This window comes from Myotis davidii, unplaced genomic scaffold (assembly GCF_000327345.1).
Source record: "Myotis davidii unplaced genomic scaffold, ASM32734v1 scaffold710, whole genome shotgun sequence".
Lineage (NCBI taxonomy): Eukaryota > Metazoa > Chordata > Mammalia > Chiroptera > Vespertilionidae > Myotis > Myotis davidii.
Genome location: NW_006284328.1, coordinates 719,863 through 739,760, shown reverse-complemented (window position 1 = coordinate 739,760; position 19,898 = coordinate 719,863). Strand labels below are relative to the sequence as shown.

Genomic DNA, 19,898 nt, shown 5'->3' with positions numbered 1-19,898 from the left:
TTGATCATTATATCCCACATATGAGTGAGATCATGTGATATTTATCTTTCTCCAACTGGCTTATTTCGCTTAGCATAATGCTCTCCAGTTCCATCCATGCTGTTGCAAATGGTAAACGTTTCTTCTTTTTTACAGTGGCATAGTATTTTCGCAAAAGAATACCTATAGATCTTTACTCTATATGGTGTACTGATATTTCTTTTAAATATATTTTTATTGATTTCAGAGAGGAAGGAAGAGGGAGAGAAAGAAGGAGAAACATCAATGCTGAGAGAGAATAATTGATCGGCTGCCTCCTGCATGCCCCACGCTGGGGATCAAGCCCAGAATCTGGGCATGTCCCCTGACCACGAATCGAACCGTGACCTCCTAGTTCATAGATCGACACTCAACCATTGAGCCACACCTGCCAGGCTGTACTGATATTTTCTACTTTGTTCTGTATTATTCTATTCCACTTGGTTTCATTTTAGAAATGCTAGATGGTGACTTGCTAAATTGATTTTTTAAGCCCCATTAGTAGATTGTATTATATAATTTGAAAAACATTGCTTTAAAAGCATTGGTTCTTAGAATTCTGGTATGCCTAAAATTACCTGGGATGCATATGTAAAATGCAGATTTCAGAGCATCACTCCACCTCTAGAGAAATAGAATTAAAAAATATTTTTTATTGATTTGAGAGAGCGAAACATTGATTTGTTGTTGCATTTATTTCTGCACTCATTGGTTAATTCTTTTAAGTGCCCGAACTTGCAACCTTGGCGTAACGGAATGAGGCGCTAACCAAGTGAGCTACCCCGCCAGGGCGAAGTATAATGTTAAACAATTGCTTCAGGTGATAGTGATGCAAAGTGAATTCATATAGAGAAACTACTCTCTTACAGACTTCGGAGCCTGGCTGTGCAAGGCTTCAGATCACTCACTGCTCGGAGATGGTTGATACTAGTAGGTATCATCTGAATCCACACAGAGAATCTTCCCGTTTCAGAATGACCCCAATTACCCATGCTCATCCCTTCATCTTGATATCCCTTGATAGTCTTTTAAAAAAATATTTGTTATGGTCCCTGTGAAGGCAGAGAAGGAGTTAACTGAGGCCACAGAACTGAAGGGTCATTTTACAAAGTGGCTGGGGTGTGGCCCAGCCCTCCAATAGGTGCCCAGAGCCAGTCCCAAATTAGAATGGGGTGGGATCAAGACTGCTTTTCTCATTTACTTGCCTTTCATGTGTAACCACAGGCTTTGTGTCAACATGCTTTCCGGTTAGACACCAGCAGTTTTGCTCCCTCTGAGTTCATGGACCCTTGGTGTTCCTGTTATGTGTTGTCTTAGAATAGCTCTGTGCTCTGAGCATTGTCTATTAACTCTTTCAGCACCAGGGCTTTATAGATGCTAAGGGCTCTTTGTTGAAATTGAGCTACAACCACAATGAAGTAAGAAAATGATTGCTGGTCAGGGAGTCCTGGGTTCTTGTCTTGCTACCCTACTATCTGTGTGAATTTAGGCTCCCTAAGCCTCAATTTTCTCACTTAGAAAATGAAAAGTTTAGCCCACGTGGTGTGATTCAGTGGTTGAGTGTCAACCTATGACCCAGGAGGTCATTGTTCCGGTCAGGGCTCGATCCCCAGTGGAGGGTGTGCAGGAGGCATCCGATCAATGATTCTCTCTCACCATTGATATTTCTAGACCTAATCGTCGGGTTGCCTCCCGCCCCTGAGGGCTCCCAGACTGTAAGAGGGGGCAGGCCAAGCTGAGGGACCACCCCCTCCAGTGTATGCAAATTCATGCACCAGGCCTCTAGTAAAAAAATGATAAAATGACAAATTTGGTCTAGACCAGGGGTGGGCAAACTTTTTGACTCGAGGGCCACAATGGGTTCTTAAACTGGACCAGAGGGCCAGAACAAAAGCATGGATGGAGTGTTTGTGTGAACTAATATAAATTCAAAGTAAACATCATTACATAAAAGGGTACGGTCTTTTTTTTTTCAATAGTTTTATTCATTTCAAACGGGCTGGATCTGGCCCGCGGGCCGTAGTTTGCCCACGGCTAGTCTAGACTCTAAATCATCTTAAAATTAAAGTCCCTGTTAACCCTGCTGGCTCTGAAATTGTGTGATTCTATTTTTTGTTCCTTCCTGCTTTTCCTTGTGCACTTTAAAAGTCTTCTCTTTACAGCCTGTCCTAGGTTGGACACAGGAGATTCACTGAGTTTGATAATTTCCAGAGAACCAGATAAGTTAAAAGCAATATTTAGTGCACTGATGAAGTATGAAATGTATAAAGCAAGTTGATTACAAACTTGAGTAATAAGGCCTGGGAATTTGGGGACATGTTTGTCTTTTTAGCCATTACTCTCTAACTTCTTTTTCTTTTTTTTGGTGGGTGTAAATACATTGTGTGGACTGTCAAGTAATAATAATGGTTATAGCAATAGTAAATGATGGCGATATTGATTTATAAGTGTAGGACTCTTTAGTGTTTATGAAGTGTTTTTTTTGTGGTCATCACTTGGGTTGATTTTGGTCTTCATAGTATCCATATGAGTTAGGCAGGGAAGGTAGGCGGTCTTCAGTTATCATTTTAAGCACATGAAGAAGGACTGAGGCCCAGAGTGCATCTGTGACTTATCCAAGGTTACTTGGCTAGTAAGTGGCAAAACTAAGACTAGTATGCATGGTTCAGGATGCTTTTCACAGAGGATCACCTTGCTGGGGTGGGTGGGTGCCATCCAGATTCCTGACCTGTAGAACTCAGTAACCTACTAACCTGGAAATTGACCAGGGCATCTCTTACTCTAACTCTTTAACATTTTGCCAGAAAAGCATCAAAGTGGTTAATAATATGCTCTAATTTAGAACACATAAACCAATGGGTGTACAAATCCAGTCACTCAACAGCCACCCAGATACGTCCTGCAACAGTTGATTGGACAAGATTGATGGAGGCTGAAGATATTAACTATTCATTAAATGAATTGTCTTACTGTGCTCAACACTTACAGGATTTCTGTAGTTATGGCATCTGTCATTAGTCAATGCTGATTAAGTTCCCACCCATTCTTGGTGATAGATGTTCATTGAATATTCCAACATATACCCTGTCCTCAAAAGACTCCCTTCTAGAAAGGCAGAATAAATATCAAAGTGACACATGAGAAATGATAATGCAGCAGATCTGGTGACTATTTAGACTTCATCCCTTTTAGCTCTATAGTTTTACAGAATCAAGTTATATTACTTTATTCCTCTTTTCTCATTGTTATCATGAACCATGTAAGGGAACTCATTGTACCGTTAATAGCTATATTCAGGAGGGGGTGGTCTGAATCTTAGGGATATCCTCTCTTCCAAGGTGGCTTGTTCGTACTTGGCAGGCTTAAGTACCATTTGCCAGGCAGGAGGAGTTGCTGGCTGTAGATCAAACTACTCAGCTTGTGCCTGGTGCCAGGGAGCTGCATGCTCCCAAGGTAGTGGTTACTGCTTTGAAAATAAGTGTGTGAATTTCTGAGTGACGTCATTTCAGATTGGCACAGACCGGCATTTATTTCTCTAGCAAGAACTATCAGGGCTGAGCCAGACTGGCTATCAGTCATCTCCTAAGATTTCATTCATTTAAAAAATCGACTGACACACCTGTGTGTATTTTTTTCTCTGTATATTTGTCATGTGCTGTAATTATTTATGGGGTGTCAGTCATACCTTTGTTATATCTTTTGCTCATGCTATGATGTTTTATTTTAATTAAGTGAATTAGCTGAAACCTTTTGATAATGATCACAGCCTACTTTCAGGGGTGTTTTGGGGGAAATTTTAATAAATAAATTTCTAGGCCCTTAGTTCTCTAGATCATATAGGGGTAGAGTGCATAGTGCTTGTTCTCTAGCATTTAGATTGTACCCAGAGCACACAAGGAGAGTTAACTAGCCTTTTGTTTATATCTCCCTGTAGCTCTGAGAATGCTAGTGGCAAGACATGGCTGTAAACGAAGGGAGGGTTCCAGGTTGGCAGAAGTCATAGAGAGGGCTGGGTTTCACAATGGGCCATTCAAGCTAGTGTACACACAAGCATCAAGACCAGGATAAGATGTAGGTTGTAGCCGACAGATAGCCTAGAGGCAGAAAAGTCACGTCTCGGATCCAGGAGATCTGCAAACATGAGAGAAGCAGGTCAGAAACAAGAATGTTGTTCCCTTTATCCCTTTTGCCCAGAACAATGCCAAGTACATAGATCTCAAGTGATTTGAAGAACCTCCAACCTCTCTCCCTGCCAAGAACGTGGGGTGGGGTGGGGGTGGTTGAAGGGAAGACAAAGTCTCTTACCTGACATGAATTGATGGAGACATTTCTGGTTAGAGTCTACAATGGCTCAGATTTGGGAACCACTCTCATTCCCTACCTAACCCAGAGGAATCTTGGTCCTGCCATCATTCAGGAAATGTCAGACACGGTGCTGACATTATTAAAATGTCAAACACGGAGCTGCTCCAGTTCTTAACTTCAAAGCAGATTCCTAAGCTCCCAGCTCTTGGACATGCCATTATCCTAAGGGCGTGTCTGGATTCCCTGGAACTAACCCAGAGCCACAAGAATTCCATTTCCATACAGCTCTTCCCCCAAACCTGATTATAGGGGACAACTTAGACTATTTTGAGTAAGGTGGGTACACCACTGCTTGAATCCTTTCTAATCATCTGTCCAGGCTACTGAAGACAATTTGTGGTATTAACTTGCCCTGAAAACTTGAAAGCTCATTTCTCCATACATAGAATATACATTTTTGCCTTTCGCCCTTTTATCGTTCCGTCTTAGAATTCTGAGCTCATTGCTGTCAAAGCAGAAGCCTGAGCTGTGATAAGCCCAGAGACGTATGCTTGCCTGCTCCCTGCCCGCCTGCCCGCCCGCCTGCCTGTCTTTGAAAGATGCCTTTAGGCTGCTTATGTACTACTGGGTCACACAACCGAGCAGCTACCATTACAGGAAGAATCTTTTTCAAGTCACTTTCCACCTTGGAGACACCCCCCCACACACACACTCTTTTTTTAACACCTTCCCCAGCAAATCCAATCCATCCTCTGGCTTATCTGGGTCAGCAAAGGGTCTGATTTTATGCATGGCACTGTCGAACCATTAATCCGCTGCGGCTTTGCCTCTCCATCCGGCCCGTCTGCTTCTGTCAGCATCAGCAAAATGCATAATAGAGAAAATAAGCCAGGAAAACTAATAACACTCATCTGAATAAAATAATCTCTTAGGCTGCGTCACTTCACTTCATTTTAATCAAGGTGCCAGGAAGGAATTTAGGTTTACAAATCCAGCCTGGGCCTTGTCACAAGTTCCCTGTCCAACCATCACTAAATGATCGTTTCTATTATGTATGTACCTTCTTCTTATCCTCCTTATGGTTGGATGCTCAATAACATATGCTGAATGGTGTCTTTAGCTCATTTTTTATTTTATCTATCATCACATATATATGTCTATTTTTAATCTTGTTTTTTAAATATATTTTTATTGATTTCAGAGAAAAAGGGAGAGGGAGAGAGGGATAGAAACATCAATGATGAGAAAGAATCATTGATCGGCTGCCTCCTGCACACCCCCTACTGGGGATCGAGCCTGCAACCCAGGCATATGCCCTTGACTGGGATTGAACCTGGGACCCTTCAGTCCGCAGCCTGACGCTCTATCCACTGAGCCACACCAGCTAGGGCTATGTCTACTTTTTAAAATGAGAAACAATATCCTTAGACGTATTAGTACTAATATTTGCCATCTCTGTATTCAGACCAGCAGTTTTGAAAGGAATTCTGAAAAAGGGGGCTCAGCAGAAGTTGCTGAAGCCCCGGGTGCTGGCTCTCTGGGCTCCCTCTGGCTCCTCCTTCCTGTGGGCCTCAGCTCACAATCCCTGTGCGGAAGGCAGGCCGAGCAGTCCCACCTCAGGGGAAGGACAGTGGAAGATTAGATTCTGCTCTCCCATTCGCATCTCCCTCACGTCTTCCCAGAGACCACAGCTGCTTGGTTAATTGCCTGTTGCTGCTGTCTTATCCCGAACATTATTTGCCGAGGGCTGTTCGTTTTCAGCAGCACTCTTGGCCTTGGCCCAGGGCCGGGTGAGGAGCATGTTGGAAGATGATGAAAGCTGAGTCCTAGTTTGTTTGGAAATAAAACTAATAATTTTTTTTCGCATTTGTATAGTGTTTTACTGTTGATGTAATTCTTTTGCATCCACCATCTCATTTGAGCCACGCAACAGACCTGTGAGGTGGGCAAGTCGGACAGACACTGTTGGCCCAAAGGGAAACATTCTTCACTAGAGCAATACAGAAGCTCAAGCCACTCAGTGATGCCAAACTTGTGTCACACAGCCCATCTGCAGAGCTATGAACATAGCAATTACTAATTAAATGGCACCTTGGGCCAGCAGAGCTCCTAGGGTCCTGCTTTGAAGATCTTTAGGCAGCTAGATGGACACAGATAGGGATGTGTCCATTTCACAGGTGAGATAGCTGAAACCGAACAGAGGGAAGCGCAAAAAAGGGAAGTGTAATACAAGCCAACTTGGACTTTTGTGGAGATCTTCCCCCTAGATATTCGAGAGAAATCCCTTTGAGCATTGGTTGCCAAGTGTGTTGAACATCCATGAATAATCTAAGTTGAAGAGAAAAACTGGGCGAATGTATTTGAAGCTAACGATGGAGCTGTGCAGGTTATTTCTTTCAGTGCATGCTTAGTCGGCTTTCTGGTCTCCTTTGTTTGGACTCCAGAGTCATCTCCTCTCAAGTACAGTATGATGCTTTTTTGATCTTCCTCCTAAAAATTTTTTTTAAGCAAGAAAAACACTTCTGGATATTTTGTCTGCTTTTTAGGGATTAGTGTTTGAGGAGGTTTGCAGCTGTTCAGCACATTCCTAAGGGATGTAGACCTTTTTCTTTAAATGCCCAAGTATTACACAACCTAAGACTCTGGGGGCGGGGAAAGTAAAGAAACTGTACAAACAAACGATAGATGGAAAAGATATAAAGGCAAATTTCAATCTCCTCACCAAACGAAGTTCCCCTGGCTCCAGCAGCCCCAAATAAAATAAGGCTGCAAAGCTGCTAAAGCAGGAAACCACTCTAGCAGAACCTTAATAGGCTCCCCATGAAATCACGTCTCGGGGCCTCGCTTATTTTCCAGCCTGAAGTGTGTTTCATCTTTGTTCGTGTTGGCTGGGAAAATTGTCTCTACAGTGTATTTGTGTTTCTTCTACAGCATGCCTTTCCCCTCTCCTGCACCACCACCTTCCCAAAACAAATAAATGAATTAATTAAAACACCTCAGTTGAAGAGGAATCTAGTCTGAAAAAGCATACAAACTCAAAGAACCAAATACATTATATGAGAAACTACAGTATTAGTAAAAGAGATGGGAACTGCTAAAAGAAAAGTGTCTAATACTGTTTTTTAAAGCCACAGGTTCCTTTTTAAAAATAAAAATCTTGCGTAAACCCCCGTATATGCAACAGATTTACTAGTGTAAATCTACTTTTAAAGTGGAAATTTATAAGAAGCCTTTATTACAGAGTCTACCAGTGAGCACACGAGACTGTGTTTATGAACCCAAAATATTGATTGACATTGGGATTATGAATCAGAGTTGCAGTTTTATGTCAGTTTCAGCATCCAAGTTATTTCTGGTTCTGATTTGGGTTGCCCAATATCAAGAAACTACTAATTCACACAAATGAGTTGTTTGAAATAGCTTTAAATTGATTTAGGTGCTTAAAAAATGATAATTTTGTTTTAATTAATATTGCCTACCAGCTATTCTCACTCACTTTCATAAATATTAACTGGATAATCCCAAAAGTATATAAGAAACGTTGCAATTGATAATGAGACAGGATGATAATGAGCATGACTATTCTCTCTACCCAACCATGGTCTATAGAATGGGCTCCTGAGCCTTCTGTGGGATGTAGTTAAACTTGACCACTATGTATGAAGTCATATGCTCACCCAAACAGTTTTACTGAAGGAGGCACACAGGCTGGAATTAAAAGCTATTCGTACAGAACAACATCCATTCTAACCAATAGCACATTGCTCAGAAGTTCAGATACATGCATTGATTCTTTATTCCCAAGTTTGTATACAGTGAAGTTCACCTGGCAGCCCATGAGACACTGTGATGATGCCTACTGCAGGGAACTGAAGCCAAAGCAGGTTTGGCGTGATTATTTGTCAATAGTTTCCTCATAACAGAATTGGGAAAGCCCTTCTAAGTTGGATTCCATACTCTACAAATCACAGGTGCCTGGCACCCTCCAGCCCTGAATGGAGGCAGTGCTGACTAAGTCAAACCACACTCAAGCCACTTTCTTTGCTCTGAGAGTTGGACTGGAGGGACGGGTAAGAGAATAAACAGGAAAATGATTCTTTGTCGTGATTAAGCAGATTCTCTTTGAAATTATAAGGCTTTGTTTTTAATTTCAGAATTGCCACTGTTTAGCTATGTGACCTTGACCAAGATATTTAACCTTTTTTAAAATATATATATTTTATTGATTTTTTTACAGAGAGGAAGGGAGAGGGATAGAGAGTTAGAAACATCGGTGAGAGAGAAACATTGATCAGCTGCCTCCTGCACACTCCCCACTGGGGATGTGCCTGCAACCAAGGTACATGCCCTTGACCGGAATCAAACCTGGGGCCCTTGAGTCTGCAGGCTGACACTCTATCCACTGAGCCAAATCGGTTAGGGCGAGATTTAACCTTTCTTAGTCCAACTTTCCTCTTCTGCTGAATGCAGTTAGTTACACCCATTTCACCAGGCTTTTGTAGGGTTCAAGTTATATAACATCAGCCATGGGGCCCAGCTAAGCGCTAAATACATAGTAAGCCCTTGATAAATAGGACCTCAAGCAACCCCTACTTTCTGTTTTTCTCCTTAAAGAGATCCAAGTTACAGATGCAGAACTTTCTGTTGCTTAAATTAGTCCTGTGAACCGAGTAGAAAATAATTCTTTCAGATCACATTGCTTTCATTAGAAATGAACATCTAGGTTTGGCACTTTACTGTTGTACTCAGGCTGTAGAAGTTGTAGGAATACATGTGTTCTGGGAATGATTGTACTCTAGGGAATATGGGACATGAGATAATGGCTCAATCAGTGAAACCAAAGCTTCCTTAGATGTGTTCTATGGAACTGAAGAGTTTTTAGTGACTTTTTCATGGCAATTGCCTCTAATGTTGTATTCATGGAATTCTGCAATAGGTAAGTGTGTGGGCGTTTAGTCTGTATTGCTCTAATAATTTTTGTCTCTAGACAAAGTCTCTAACTTTTTGTCTCTAACCCTAGATGCATACCAGATGACTTAGTGGCCAAGGGAATGGCCTTGGCGTGAGACAACCTAGAGCTTTTTCTAGTCAAACAACACAGAATTGTGGTTCTAGTCCCTGACTTCATCTTACTAGCTGCATGATTCCTTCTTACTAGCTGTGGATAAGTTTTCTACTCAGTAAAATGGAGATAATGGTAGTGTTTGTCCATTTTGAAAATTCATATATTTATGTTTGGGGTTTGTTTGTTTTTTTACAATGAAATGATGGAGCTTAGATGAAATAATGCACATAAAACAGTCACCCAAGTTCCTAAAACATAGTAGATATTCAACAGATAATCTTGCTTCTCCTCCTCCTTCTCTTCTTTCCTCTTCCTTCCCTCTCCTTATCATTATCCTCATTTTCTCCCTTTTCTCCATTGAGTTGTTAGGAAAACAGAATACGAGAGGTGCAGAGTGCAGGGAAAATAACGGTATTTCTGGCATGGCTTTGATCACTGTGATTTTGTGATGTGGACTGTAGTCACAGATGTTGGTCCTGGTTGCTTACTAACAATGATTTTTTTTTCTTGCTGTTTCTCTGCAGGAAGGATCAGAATGTTCTCTCTCCAGTCAACTGCTGGAATCTCCTCTTAAACCAGGTGAAGCGGGAGAGCAGGGACCACACCACCCTGAGTGACATCTACTTGAATAACATCATTCCTCGATTTGTTCAAGTCAGCGAGGACTCAGGAAGACTCTTTAAAAAGGTATGTAGCTGTTTATAGTCATAAGCTAGTTGGGTGGAGCAATGACACAGTTTTGTAAATAAGAGAAAGAATATCTTATTGTCCCACGTATAAGACTTGAAATTGGTCATTCCATATCATATACTCATGGAGGCAGAATATTAAATTGACATTCTTTTCTTTCCTTCTGAGCTGAATTAATAGTAGGGCCAGGAAAGTAACCATTTGCCAGGTATAACCTCTGGATTGGCAGCATAATTCATAATCTGCATGTGTTAATTATGGTTAGTCGATTTCCATACGTGATTTGTGAAGCTGTTAAGATTCAGGGACCTTCCGTGTCACTTCATGTTTTTTTTCTTCTAGTCCATTTAGCAAATTCATATATTTATGTTTTTGGTTTAGTTCTCTTTCCAAGTTCTTATCTTGTCCAAGGGGAACTTATGAATTTGGTCTTTCTTATCATGACATATCTTTTCTTTAAGTTCTGAATGCTTTTTGAGGCTCATTTGTTTGTTCTAATAACTTGGATACAAGTTAAAAAAAATTGACCAAGGAAAGACTCAAAAATAATTGTGATAATCTTAAGAAATTTATGGCAAGTTCACCTTACCTGTCAGTAGTGGAACTATCTCTTGGAAAGCCAGAAACTTCTTTACTTAGCTCTCTCAACCTGAACTCTCAATGGAGTCATTTATTCATGAATTTTGGTAACAAATGGTGGCAAAGGCCCCAATCATTGTACATGATATACCATGTCTAACACTGAGACCTGAGATCCACAGATGATATTTCAGAAAGCAAATAATCTTAACACAAGTTATAGGTGTAAAGAATCTATATAGGGCTATTTTATTTGTTTTCTATATCTGGAATTCATTGGTTTCCAGTTGACAAAATTCAGTGTTAAAATTTGAGGCTGGGAGAGAAAGGATTTTAGTCAATAGGACTGTGATCAGCTATAGCTCTTGGTTTTCCAATTTTTGTTGTTGTTGTTAATCCTCCACCAGGGATATATTTTTTCCATTGATTTTTAGAGAGAAGTAGAGATAGAGAAAGAGAAACATCGATGTGAGAGAGATACAACAAGTGGTGGCCTCCCATACACACTCGACCAGGGCCAGGGATCGAACCTGCAACCCAGGTGTGAGCCCTGGACCGGGAATTGAACCCAAGACCCTTCAGCGCATGGCCCGAAGCTCTGATCACTGAGCAACACTGGCCAGGGCAGTTTTCCAATTCTTAACGTTAGGAAGTTTTCCAGATCTCAGTAGGATTGGTATTAGAACTGATTTCTTCTGTTTAAACAGCATGAAAAAATAAATTATTTAGAATCTTCCAACTACATAGTTGCATCTGTGAAGGGGTCTTTCCCTGTGTCTTAGAGACAGTATATTAAGGGTATAACATTTGACAGTGAAAAGAGGGGAGAGAAAGATAACTTCCTCCAGATCTCTCTGGTTGTATTTAGTGGCCTGGCTGTGCTGTGGTTGGGGCCGTGCTTCATTTAGGGGCAAGGATACTTTTCACCATCTACTCATAGCTTTTAGCATCTGCTGTAGCTTGCTTGTCATTATTTGAATTATTCTGCAACAAATTAGTGATGTGTATATATGACAAAAATGAATGACTATCTATAATAATAAATGTGTAATATGCTAATTAGACTGGACAGCCGAACAACCTTTCCGACGTCAGGTGAGCAGTTAGGGGCGATCAGGCAGGCAGGCAGGCAAGTGGTTAGGGGTGATCAGGCAGGTGAGCGGTTAGGAGCCAGCGGTCCCGGATTGCGAGAGGGATGCCCGACTGCAGGGATTGGGCCTAAACCGGCAGTCAGATATCCTCCAAGGAGTTCCGGATTGCGAGAGGGTACAGGCCCAGCTGAGGGGAACCTCCCACACCCCTCCTCCCGTGCACGAATCTTGTGCACCGGGCCGCTAGTAGTTGATAATACTGTATTGAATACTGGAAATAAGTTAAAAGAGCAGATTTCAGGTGCTCTTTTCATACACACAAAGGTAACTATGTGAGCAGATATGTTAATTAGCCTGATTATGGAAATTATTTTATCCTATACAATAAAACCCTAATATGCAAATAGACCGAACAGTGGAACAACTGGCAGCGGATCACCCTGTCACTATGATGTGCACTGATCACCAAGGGGTAGAAGCTCCCACCGGTAGGTTAGCTTGCTGCTGGGGTCCGGCCGTTTGGGACTGGGCAAGACAGGCTGGACACGCCCTGGAGCCAATCTCTTGCAGTCCCTCCTAGGCCTCTAAAATATTTCTTCTAATTAATTTCCTTTCAATGTGTATGAATCTGTGCACCAGGCCTCTAGTATGTATATAAAATCATTGTTATACACCTTTAATAGATACAATTTTTATTATAAAAATTTAAAACTTATTTAGGTGGAACCTTGATAGTAATCAGATACTACTTCAGCTCTTCTTTATGCCCTGGACAGCCACTTTAGCCACCTTGAGAAGGAAAGGGGGTGACTGATAGTTTTCTCTTCTGTTTGCTGTGTTCACCTGAGAAAAAATTTTTGTGAGAGATGGTCAGTTATCTAGATGTCACCCAATCTCTCAGCTCCCTTTTCTCCCAGCTTTAGAAGTTTAGGGGAGAACCAAGATGAGAGTCTTGTAGCCCTTCCAGATCTCAGAGATGTTTATGTTGAAGGCAGCCAGTTACCCAAACCATGAATGTCCCTGGTTCCTCAGGTGCCCTTCACATTTTACTAAAGTCCTAGCTGAATGGCATGTATACAAGACACTTGCCCTTTAGTAGGAAAATCCACTTGTGAATAATATTCCTAGCAATGGTCTCCGAGTTCATCTACTTAAGCCGGGCATTTCTATGCTGGGGGTATAAGAAAGAATTTCTAATTACTCACACTTTATTGCATTATCTATGTATTACATTTTATTGAAGAAAATTACACATTTAGGCTTATAGCTAAATGCATTTTTTATAAACAACATATTTGGTAACTAGCTCCCAGATCAAGAAACAGAATATTTCAGTACCCTAGAAGCACCGCACCCCTCCCCCATGCTTCTTTCTAGTCATTAAAGAGTTAGGAGGAGACAAGTCCCAAAACCCAAGGATAACAATTGTCCTGACATTGAATAGCAGAGATTCGTTTTCATTGGTTTCACACTTTATATAAATAGATCCATACAGAGTGTATCTTTTCTGTCTGGTTTCCCTCATTCAACCTTTGTTTATGAGGTTTAGTCATATAGTTGTTTATAGTTACAGATCATAGAGATCTTGATAAATTTTTATCAATTAAGTCATAGATTCATTTGCCCTGGCCAGTGGGGCTCGGTTGATTGGGCATTGCCCCGTGCACCCAAAGGTTGCCAAATCTATTCAGGTCAGGGCATATGCCCATGTTGTCGGCTCAATCCCCTATAGGGGTGTGTAGGAGGCAGATGATGATGTTCCGCTCTCACATTGATGTTTCTCTCTCTCCCTTTATTTCTCTCTATAAATCAATAAAAATATGAATATATTTTTAACATAGATGAATTCTGGTTTGGCTGGGTGTGAGCCTCTCTGCTTTCTAGTAATGGACACAGAAGCATTCTCCCTCCATACCTTGGTTTCTTCATCTCTTTTGGTTAGAGTATGTTGCACAGGAAGAATTAGAATCCCACTGCTTAAGATATAGTAATCAGATAAGAGAACTAAAGAATGTACCCAGCTACCCTGTCAGCTATGTGAAGCTCCCAAGGCGTGGCTGTGCTCTCCAAGCTGAGGCCTTTTCCAAGTAACCTTTTCCCTCAGGCTCAGCTTTGCTAGTAACTCCAAGGCCTTGGCTGGTTACTTCCCCTTTCTGAGCCTCAGTTCCCGGAAGTGTTTTTGTTTTTGTTTTTTAAAGAGTTAGGCTGTGTGATCTCCATGCTGCTTTTGAAGTCTAATATACTGTAATTCTATGATGACGACGGTATTCTACACGGGGGGCTTTCTTCCAGTTGTTGGTGACCTTTGTGAAATTCTGACAGGTTAGTTGCAGTCCCTGAGATAAGGACAAACAAGAGTAGATGTGGGTATGGAGGGGGCTAGCTTAAGCAATGGAAGACTACATTTCTCAGGGAATGCAGCACTCAGATTCTGTTATCTGTAAAGGCCAGCAGCCAAGAGATGCCGAAGTGGAATACACATGTGTAAAATGTGTATTTTTCTTTTACCTGTAAATTTGGTTCCAGCAGCAAAAGAGACACCAACTTCAGAAAGAACACCTTTATTTCTGAGTCAGCTATGGATACCTATGAAAATTCACAAATGTGAATCTGTTCACCAGTGGCAAAAAACATGGGTTGTCTCCTTTTCTCTTCTTCCTCCTCCTCCTCCTCCTCCTCCTTTTTCTCTTCCTCCTCCTTCCTCTTTTTAATCTATAAAACTTGATTCACTGGCACAGGTGAATTTCAAAAACCAACATTTTTTGAAATCTTATGTGCCAGGTACAATGTTAAACACCTTAAATACATTACCTTTTTTAATCCTTATAATAATTCTATAAGGTAAATAGTACTATTATCCCTATTTTATGAAGGAGAAAACTGAGGCTTAGAGAGATTAAGAAGAAAAAAAAAGGTGAAGCTGGTATTTAAATCTAGATATTTGTCTCTAGAACTCAAGGTTTCTATGTACGAGTTCCATTAGGATCTAGGTATGGTGTGCAGAGTAGAGGGTGTTTCAGATTTTCTTACTCTTTTCTGTTGAATCCAGGTATTTCACTTGGTTACAGAATTAATCTAACCTTTTCTCTTAAACACAAACCTTCAAAGGGTATGGAGGTGTTAAACATCAACATGGGGCTGTTTCTTCTACCTGGTGTCTGGGCAGGCAGCTGGAAGTTGAGAGGGAAATAGGGCAGCGGTATTTTTCTCCCTCGGGGCACAATGTCTAGTAAGAGAGAAACAAAGACTCATTAAATGTAAGAACTGGCCAAATATCTAGCCCACAGCTAGCTCAGCTAATTTGGGGATGTCAGGGTGGCTGTACAATTGACCCCTCTATGCTACTGAACGTCCTTAAGGGATGCTCCCTGCTGGGCCTCTGGTTTGTGGTTATGTTTGCTGGGACATATTTTACACTTGCATGAAACCATGGTGGATTCCTTTAGCTAAATATAACATCTGGAGAAAGTAGCCTCCTGTCCACAGCTTAGAAACAGACCCACTTTGTTGAGGACTCCGGGGGAAATTGAGCCCATTTGGTGCTCCTGACATCTCCTCTCGTGTAATGAAAGCTCCGTCTGTCTAACGCCTGTTGGAACCCAGGTTTGGGCAAATATTATTGCTGCCACCTTCATCTTTTAATGCAGTGGCTTAAAACGGTGGCCAAACGCTCACTGTCAAACACTCCGGTTCCATGTTGTCTCTGAGAGGCACGTTCTAAAGAATCCCACCAAAACTACAAATAATTTTCCCCACTTTCTCAGCATAAACTCAGATAAACTTGGGTGTGCTTGTTCTCAGAGAGGAGAGAACAGTCCTATTCTCTCTTCCTTCTTTCACTTAGCTGGCACACACTTAAAAGTACCTGGACTTTGCTTTTCAAGTCACTGTTTTTAGCCCTGGACAGTTTGCTCCCATGTAGGTTTGGAAGCTGGTCAATTGTCCCAAGACTCTCAGTTGCATCCTTTTTTGCAGTATTCCAGCTAACTGTACTCCTGTCTGACCTTTGTTATCCTGAGGTTCGGTGGCAGAAAGCCAAGCTAAGTTGAGAAAGCTAGGTCAGATTCCTGATAGACCAGTAGCTCTCGACTTTGCCTGTTAGTGAGAGTCATTTAAAAAAAAATCTTTGTAACCTTGAATAGATAAGAGTTTTTAGGATAGAAAAAGCATGAACTATAAAAGGAGAAAAAAGATAAATTGGACTTCACCAATTCTTGGACTTTTGCTTTTGGAAAGACATTGTTAAGAAAATGAAGACAAGCCACAGATTGGAAGAATATATTTATAATACATATTACTAAATAATAATAAAAAAGCTACTCAGATTTAAAAAAGTAAGCTAAAGATTTCAAAAGACACTTCACTAAAGAAGATATATAAATGGCCAATAAGCACATAAGATACTTAGTATCATTGGTCAGCAGGGAAATGCAAATTAAAACTATAAGGAGATATGCTGTGTAGCATATATCTAGATATATAGCTTATCACTAGAATGGTTAAAATTAAAAAGATTACCCTGCTGGCGTGGCTCAGTGGTTTTGCATCAACCCATGAACCAAGAGGTCATTGGTTCGATTCCTAGTCAGGGTACATGCCGGGTTGCGGGCTTGATCCCCAGTGCATGAGGCAGCCGATGATGTTTCTTTCTCAGCAGTGCTTCTCTCTATCCCTCTTCCTTCCTCGCTCTCTACAAAACAAAGACTCGTACCTGAATATTCCTAATGTTGTGTGCTGAATAATGGTCTCCCTGCCCCCCCTTCCCAAAGATGTCCATGTCCGAATATCTGGAACCTGTGGACATTATCTTATGCAAATAACACTTTGTACATACGATGAATTTGAGGATCTTATGATGGGGATGTCATGCTTGATTATCCAGATGAGCCCTAAATGCAATCACTAGTGTCCTTATAAGTAGGAGATGGAGGGAAATTACAGACAAAGAGGAGAAGACCATGCGATAGAAGTAGAGAGAAGCAGAGTCACAGAGAGAAGCTGCCAGGCCCCTGACTTTGAAGATGGAGGAAGAGGCCAGGAGCCAAGGAATGCAGCTGGAAAAGGCAAGGAAACGCAGCCGCCACGAGAGCCTCCTAAGGGATCACACCTGCTGATACCTTGGTTTTGGCCTAGTAACACTCATTTTGGACTTCTGACCTCCAGAACTGTAAGAGAAAAAAAATGTATGTTGTTTGAAGCAACCAAGTTTGCAGTAATTTGTTATGGCTGACATAGGAAGCTAATATTTTATTCATAATAGCCCAAAATGGAAACAAATATGCATCAACAGATGAATGGGAAAACATAGGTGGTATATCCATATATTAATACTACTCAGCAATAAAAAGGAACAAAGTGTTGATGATACAATAATGTAAATGAATCTACAAGTATTATACTTATAAAAAGAAGCCAGACACAATGAGTACATTCTATATGAGTCCATTTATATGAAATTTTAGAAAGAATAACTCTAATCTGTAATTGATAGGAAGCAAATCAGCGATTGCCTTGAGGCCATTGTGTGGATGAGGGATGGTCTGGAAAGGGATATAGGGAACTTGTATGGCTATGGTAATATTATACAATCTTAGTTATGATTGTGGTTACATGAGGATGTGCATTTGTCAAAGCTTAGCATACTGTATACTTAAAATGTATAAATTTTACTGTTTGTTTATTATGCCCCAGTAAAGCTTATTTAACAGATAATTTTTAAAAATACAACACCAAGCCCCCCCACTCCCCCAAGACAATTGAATCAGACTCTGGGCTAGAGGCTCGATGATTCTGGCACATGGCCAGGGGTGAGAACCACTGCTTGTAGACACTCTGGTTTCCACCTTTGGGAAGCCCAAGAGCACAGAGCACGTCTGAAGTCATAAGATCCTGTCTGAATGTGAACCATGTTTGCCCCTGCAACAGACAGTACTGGAGCATCTAGTCTTGTTGGTTTCCCAGTGGTCGGCAAACTCATTAAGTCACCAGAGCCAAATATCAACAGTACAACGATTGAAATTTCTTTTGAGAGCCAAATTTTTTAAACTTCAACTATATAGGTAGGTACATTGTTATTAACTTAATTAAGGTACTCCTAAGGCGTAGGAAGAGCCACACACAAGGGGCCAAAGAGCCACATGTGACTCACGAGCCACAGTTTGCCAGCCACGGGTCTAGGCAACCCATTGTGGTTTTTCTGCTTTATTCTTGGAGGGTGACAAAGGGTGAGTCTGGCTTCAGATAAATTAAGTCATATTGCAGGAAGTGGGGAATGTAAGAAGGTGCTAAGGAAGAAATGTAAGAGTCTCAATTAATACTTTTCTCCAGGGCCCGCAGATGTTAAACATGTCCTTTCCCCATTAGTAGGTCAGTCATGATACAATATCTGGAATAAAAGAGAATTGCCATGACCAGTTAGATTTCCTTTGGCACCAAGGAAATGGGTCTAGCTAGAAAAGAGGACAAAGGAGATTTCAAACTAAAAGCAGTAAATGTTCCCTGCCTACCTGTGAATCCCTTTTGGGCTGGAATAGGATTTCCTAGGAGTCTCTGAGTCTGGCTATTTGGCATATGTGAGCAGAGAGGATGATGATTCTGTAAGGAGGCATGTGCTGTGGTGTTGTCATAAATAAGAAAAGAAGAAATGACCCAGAGAATGGATTTCCAATGTGTGTTCTGCTCTCTTGAGAAAGGGTTTAGTTTGGAGATGTCTTTGGGAGAAGGAGTAGGTGAGTGATTTTTCAATCACTCCCCCTCCCCCATTGAACTCAGTTATCTGTTATTGATTGAATTTCCTCCACATAACATGCTCACCAACAGCGTTGTGCAGTGCTTTACAGACAGCGGCTCCATTTGCCCATTTTATCTTGTTGGTAGCAAAAATCTGTTCTGATTAATTGAGCTTTATTCTTTCATATCTGATGAAGAGATCGTCTTTGAAAAAAAGAATAGGATGTGAAGCTGAGCTGATTTGAGTAGGGGATGGAAGGCAGCCAGCTACTTCAAAGGTATCTCGGCTGATAAGGGGCATCAGGTTTGCTGCCAAAGCCAACACTGAGGGGAGCTTTGCAGCTAGTGCTGTTCCTGGCATTTTCGCTTTGGTGTCTGTGACACTAGGTCAGCATCGTCTGTATCCTCTCCCTTTGGGCTTCTCTCTGGGTGGTCTTAGCTTCTTTTTTTGGACTGAGAAAAATTCAGTTCAGAGGGAATGTGTGCATCAAAGATGCCTGCAATCTTTTGCTTAGGTTTGTTTATAGGTTTGCCTTTTTGGTGTTTTAGTTCTCAGTGTCTATTTAACCTTCTTGAAGGAGCCTAAGTAAGGTGCTATGTTTAAAAGATTGATAGTGTAATGGTACATCAATCTTTATAAATCAAGAGATGATTAAAAGAATCTGAAGAACAATTTGAAAATAGATGGAGTCTGGGAAAGAGAGGTGCAATGGACAGAAAGCCAAAGTGTCCAAATACAACCTTGTATTTAAATATAACCCTAGACTAAAAGAGCATGTAGTCAGTAAGCATTTTAGTGACAACTGTAAACACAGCATCATGCTAGGTGCCAAAATGCACTTGAAATCAAATTGAAGAGTAAGGTTTGCCCCAGAGAGCTTAGGACTTTTCAGGCTGCTCTTTGGTCTACTTAGATCTTTCAAAACTCTCTATGGTATGATGATGATGATGATGATGATGATGATGATGATAACAAGCTTTTATGAAATGCCTACTATAAATATTATACACTGTAGTAAGCCTTAAATATATTTTCTCTAATCTTTAATGTATATTTTGCAGGTTTTTTTCCTTAACTTGTTATGGGAATCTAAAATACATAGAAAAGTACACATCATAAAGCAAGCATGTCAAACTCATGGCCGCGGGCTGCATGCCCCCTTTATTTGGCCTGTGTTAGCCTTTGAGTTTGACATGCTGGTTATAAAGTGTACACAGATCAGTGAATTTTTACAAACTGAAAACCACTATGTACTTAGCACCCAGGTAAAGAAAAGAATGTTACTAAGTATTTCATGAGTTACCTTCTTTGGCTCCTTCCATGCATTATCTCCTAAAAGGTAGCCACTATCCTGACTTCTAGCACAATAGAAGTATTTGCCTGTCTATTAAAAAAATATGTAAGTCAAATCATATAATAT

The 19,898-nt window shown here is 41.0% G+C and overlaps 1 protein-coding gene across 1 annotated transcript in view; it reads left to right on the top strand.

Moving 5' to 3' along the window:
• Positions 1 to 19,898, top strand: part of SRGAP2 (SLIT-ROBO Rho GTPase activating protein 2) — a 244,821-nt gene that overhangs the window by 120,094 nt on the left and 104,829 nt on the right. Inside the window, exon 4 of the mRNA XM_015569435.1 lies at positions 9,913 to 10,075. Within this exon, the coding sequence (XP_015424921.1) occupies positions 9,913 to 10,075 (163 nt within the window). The remainder of the gene's footprint in view (positions 1 to 9,912; positions 10,076 to 19,898) is intronic.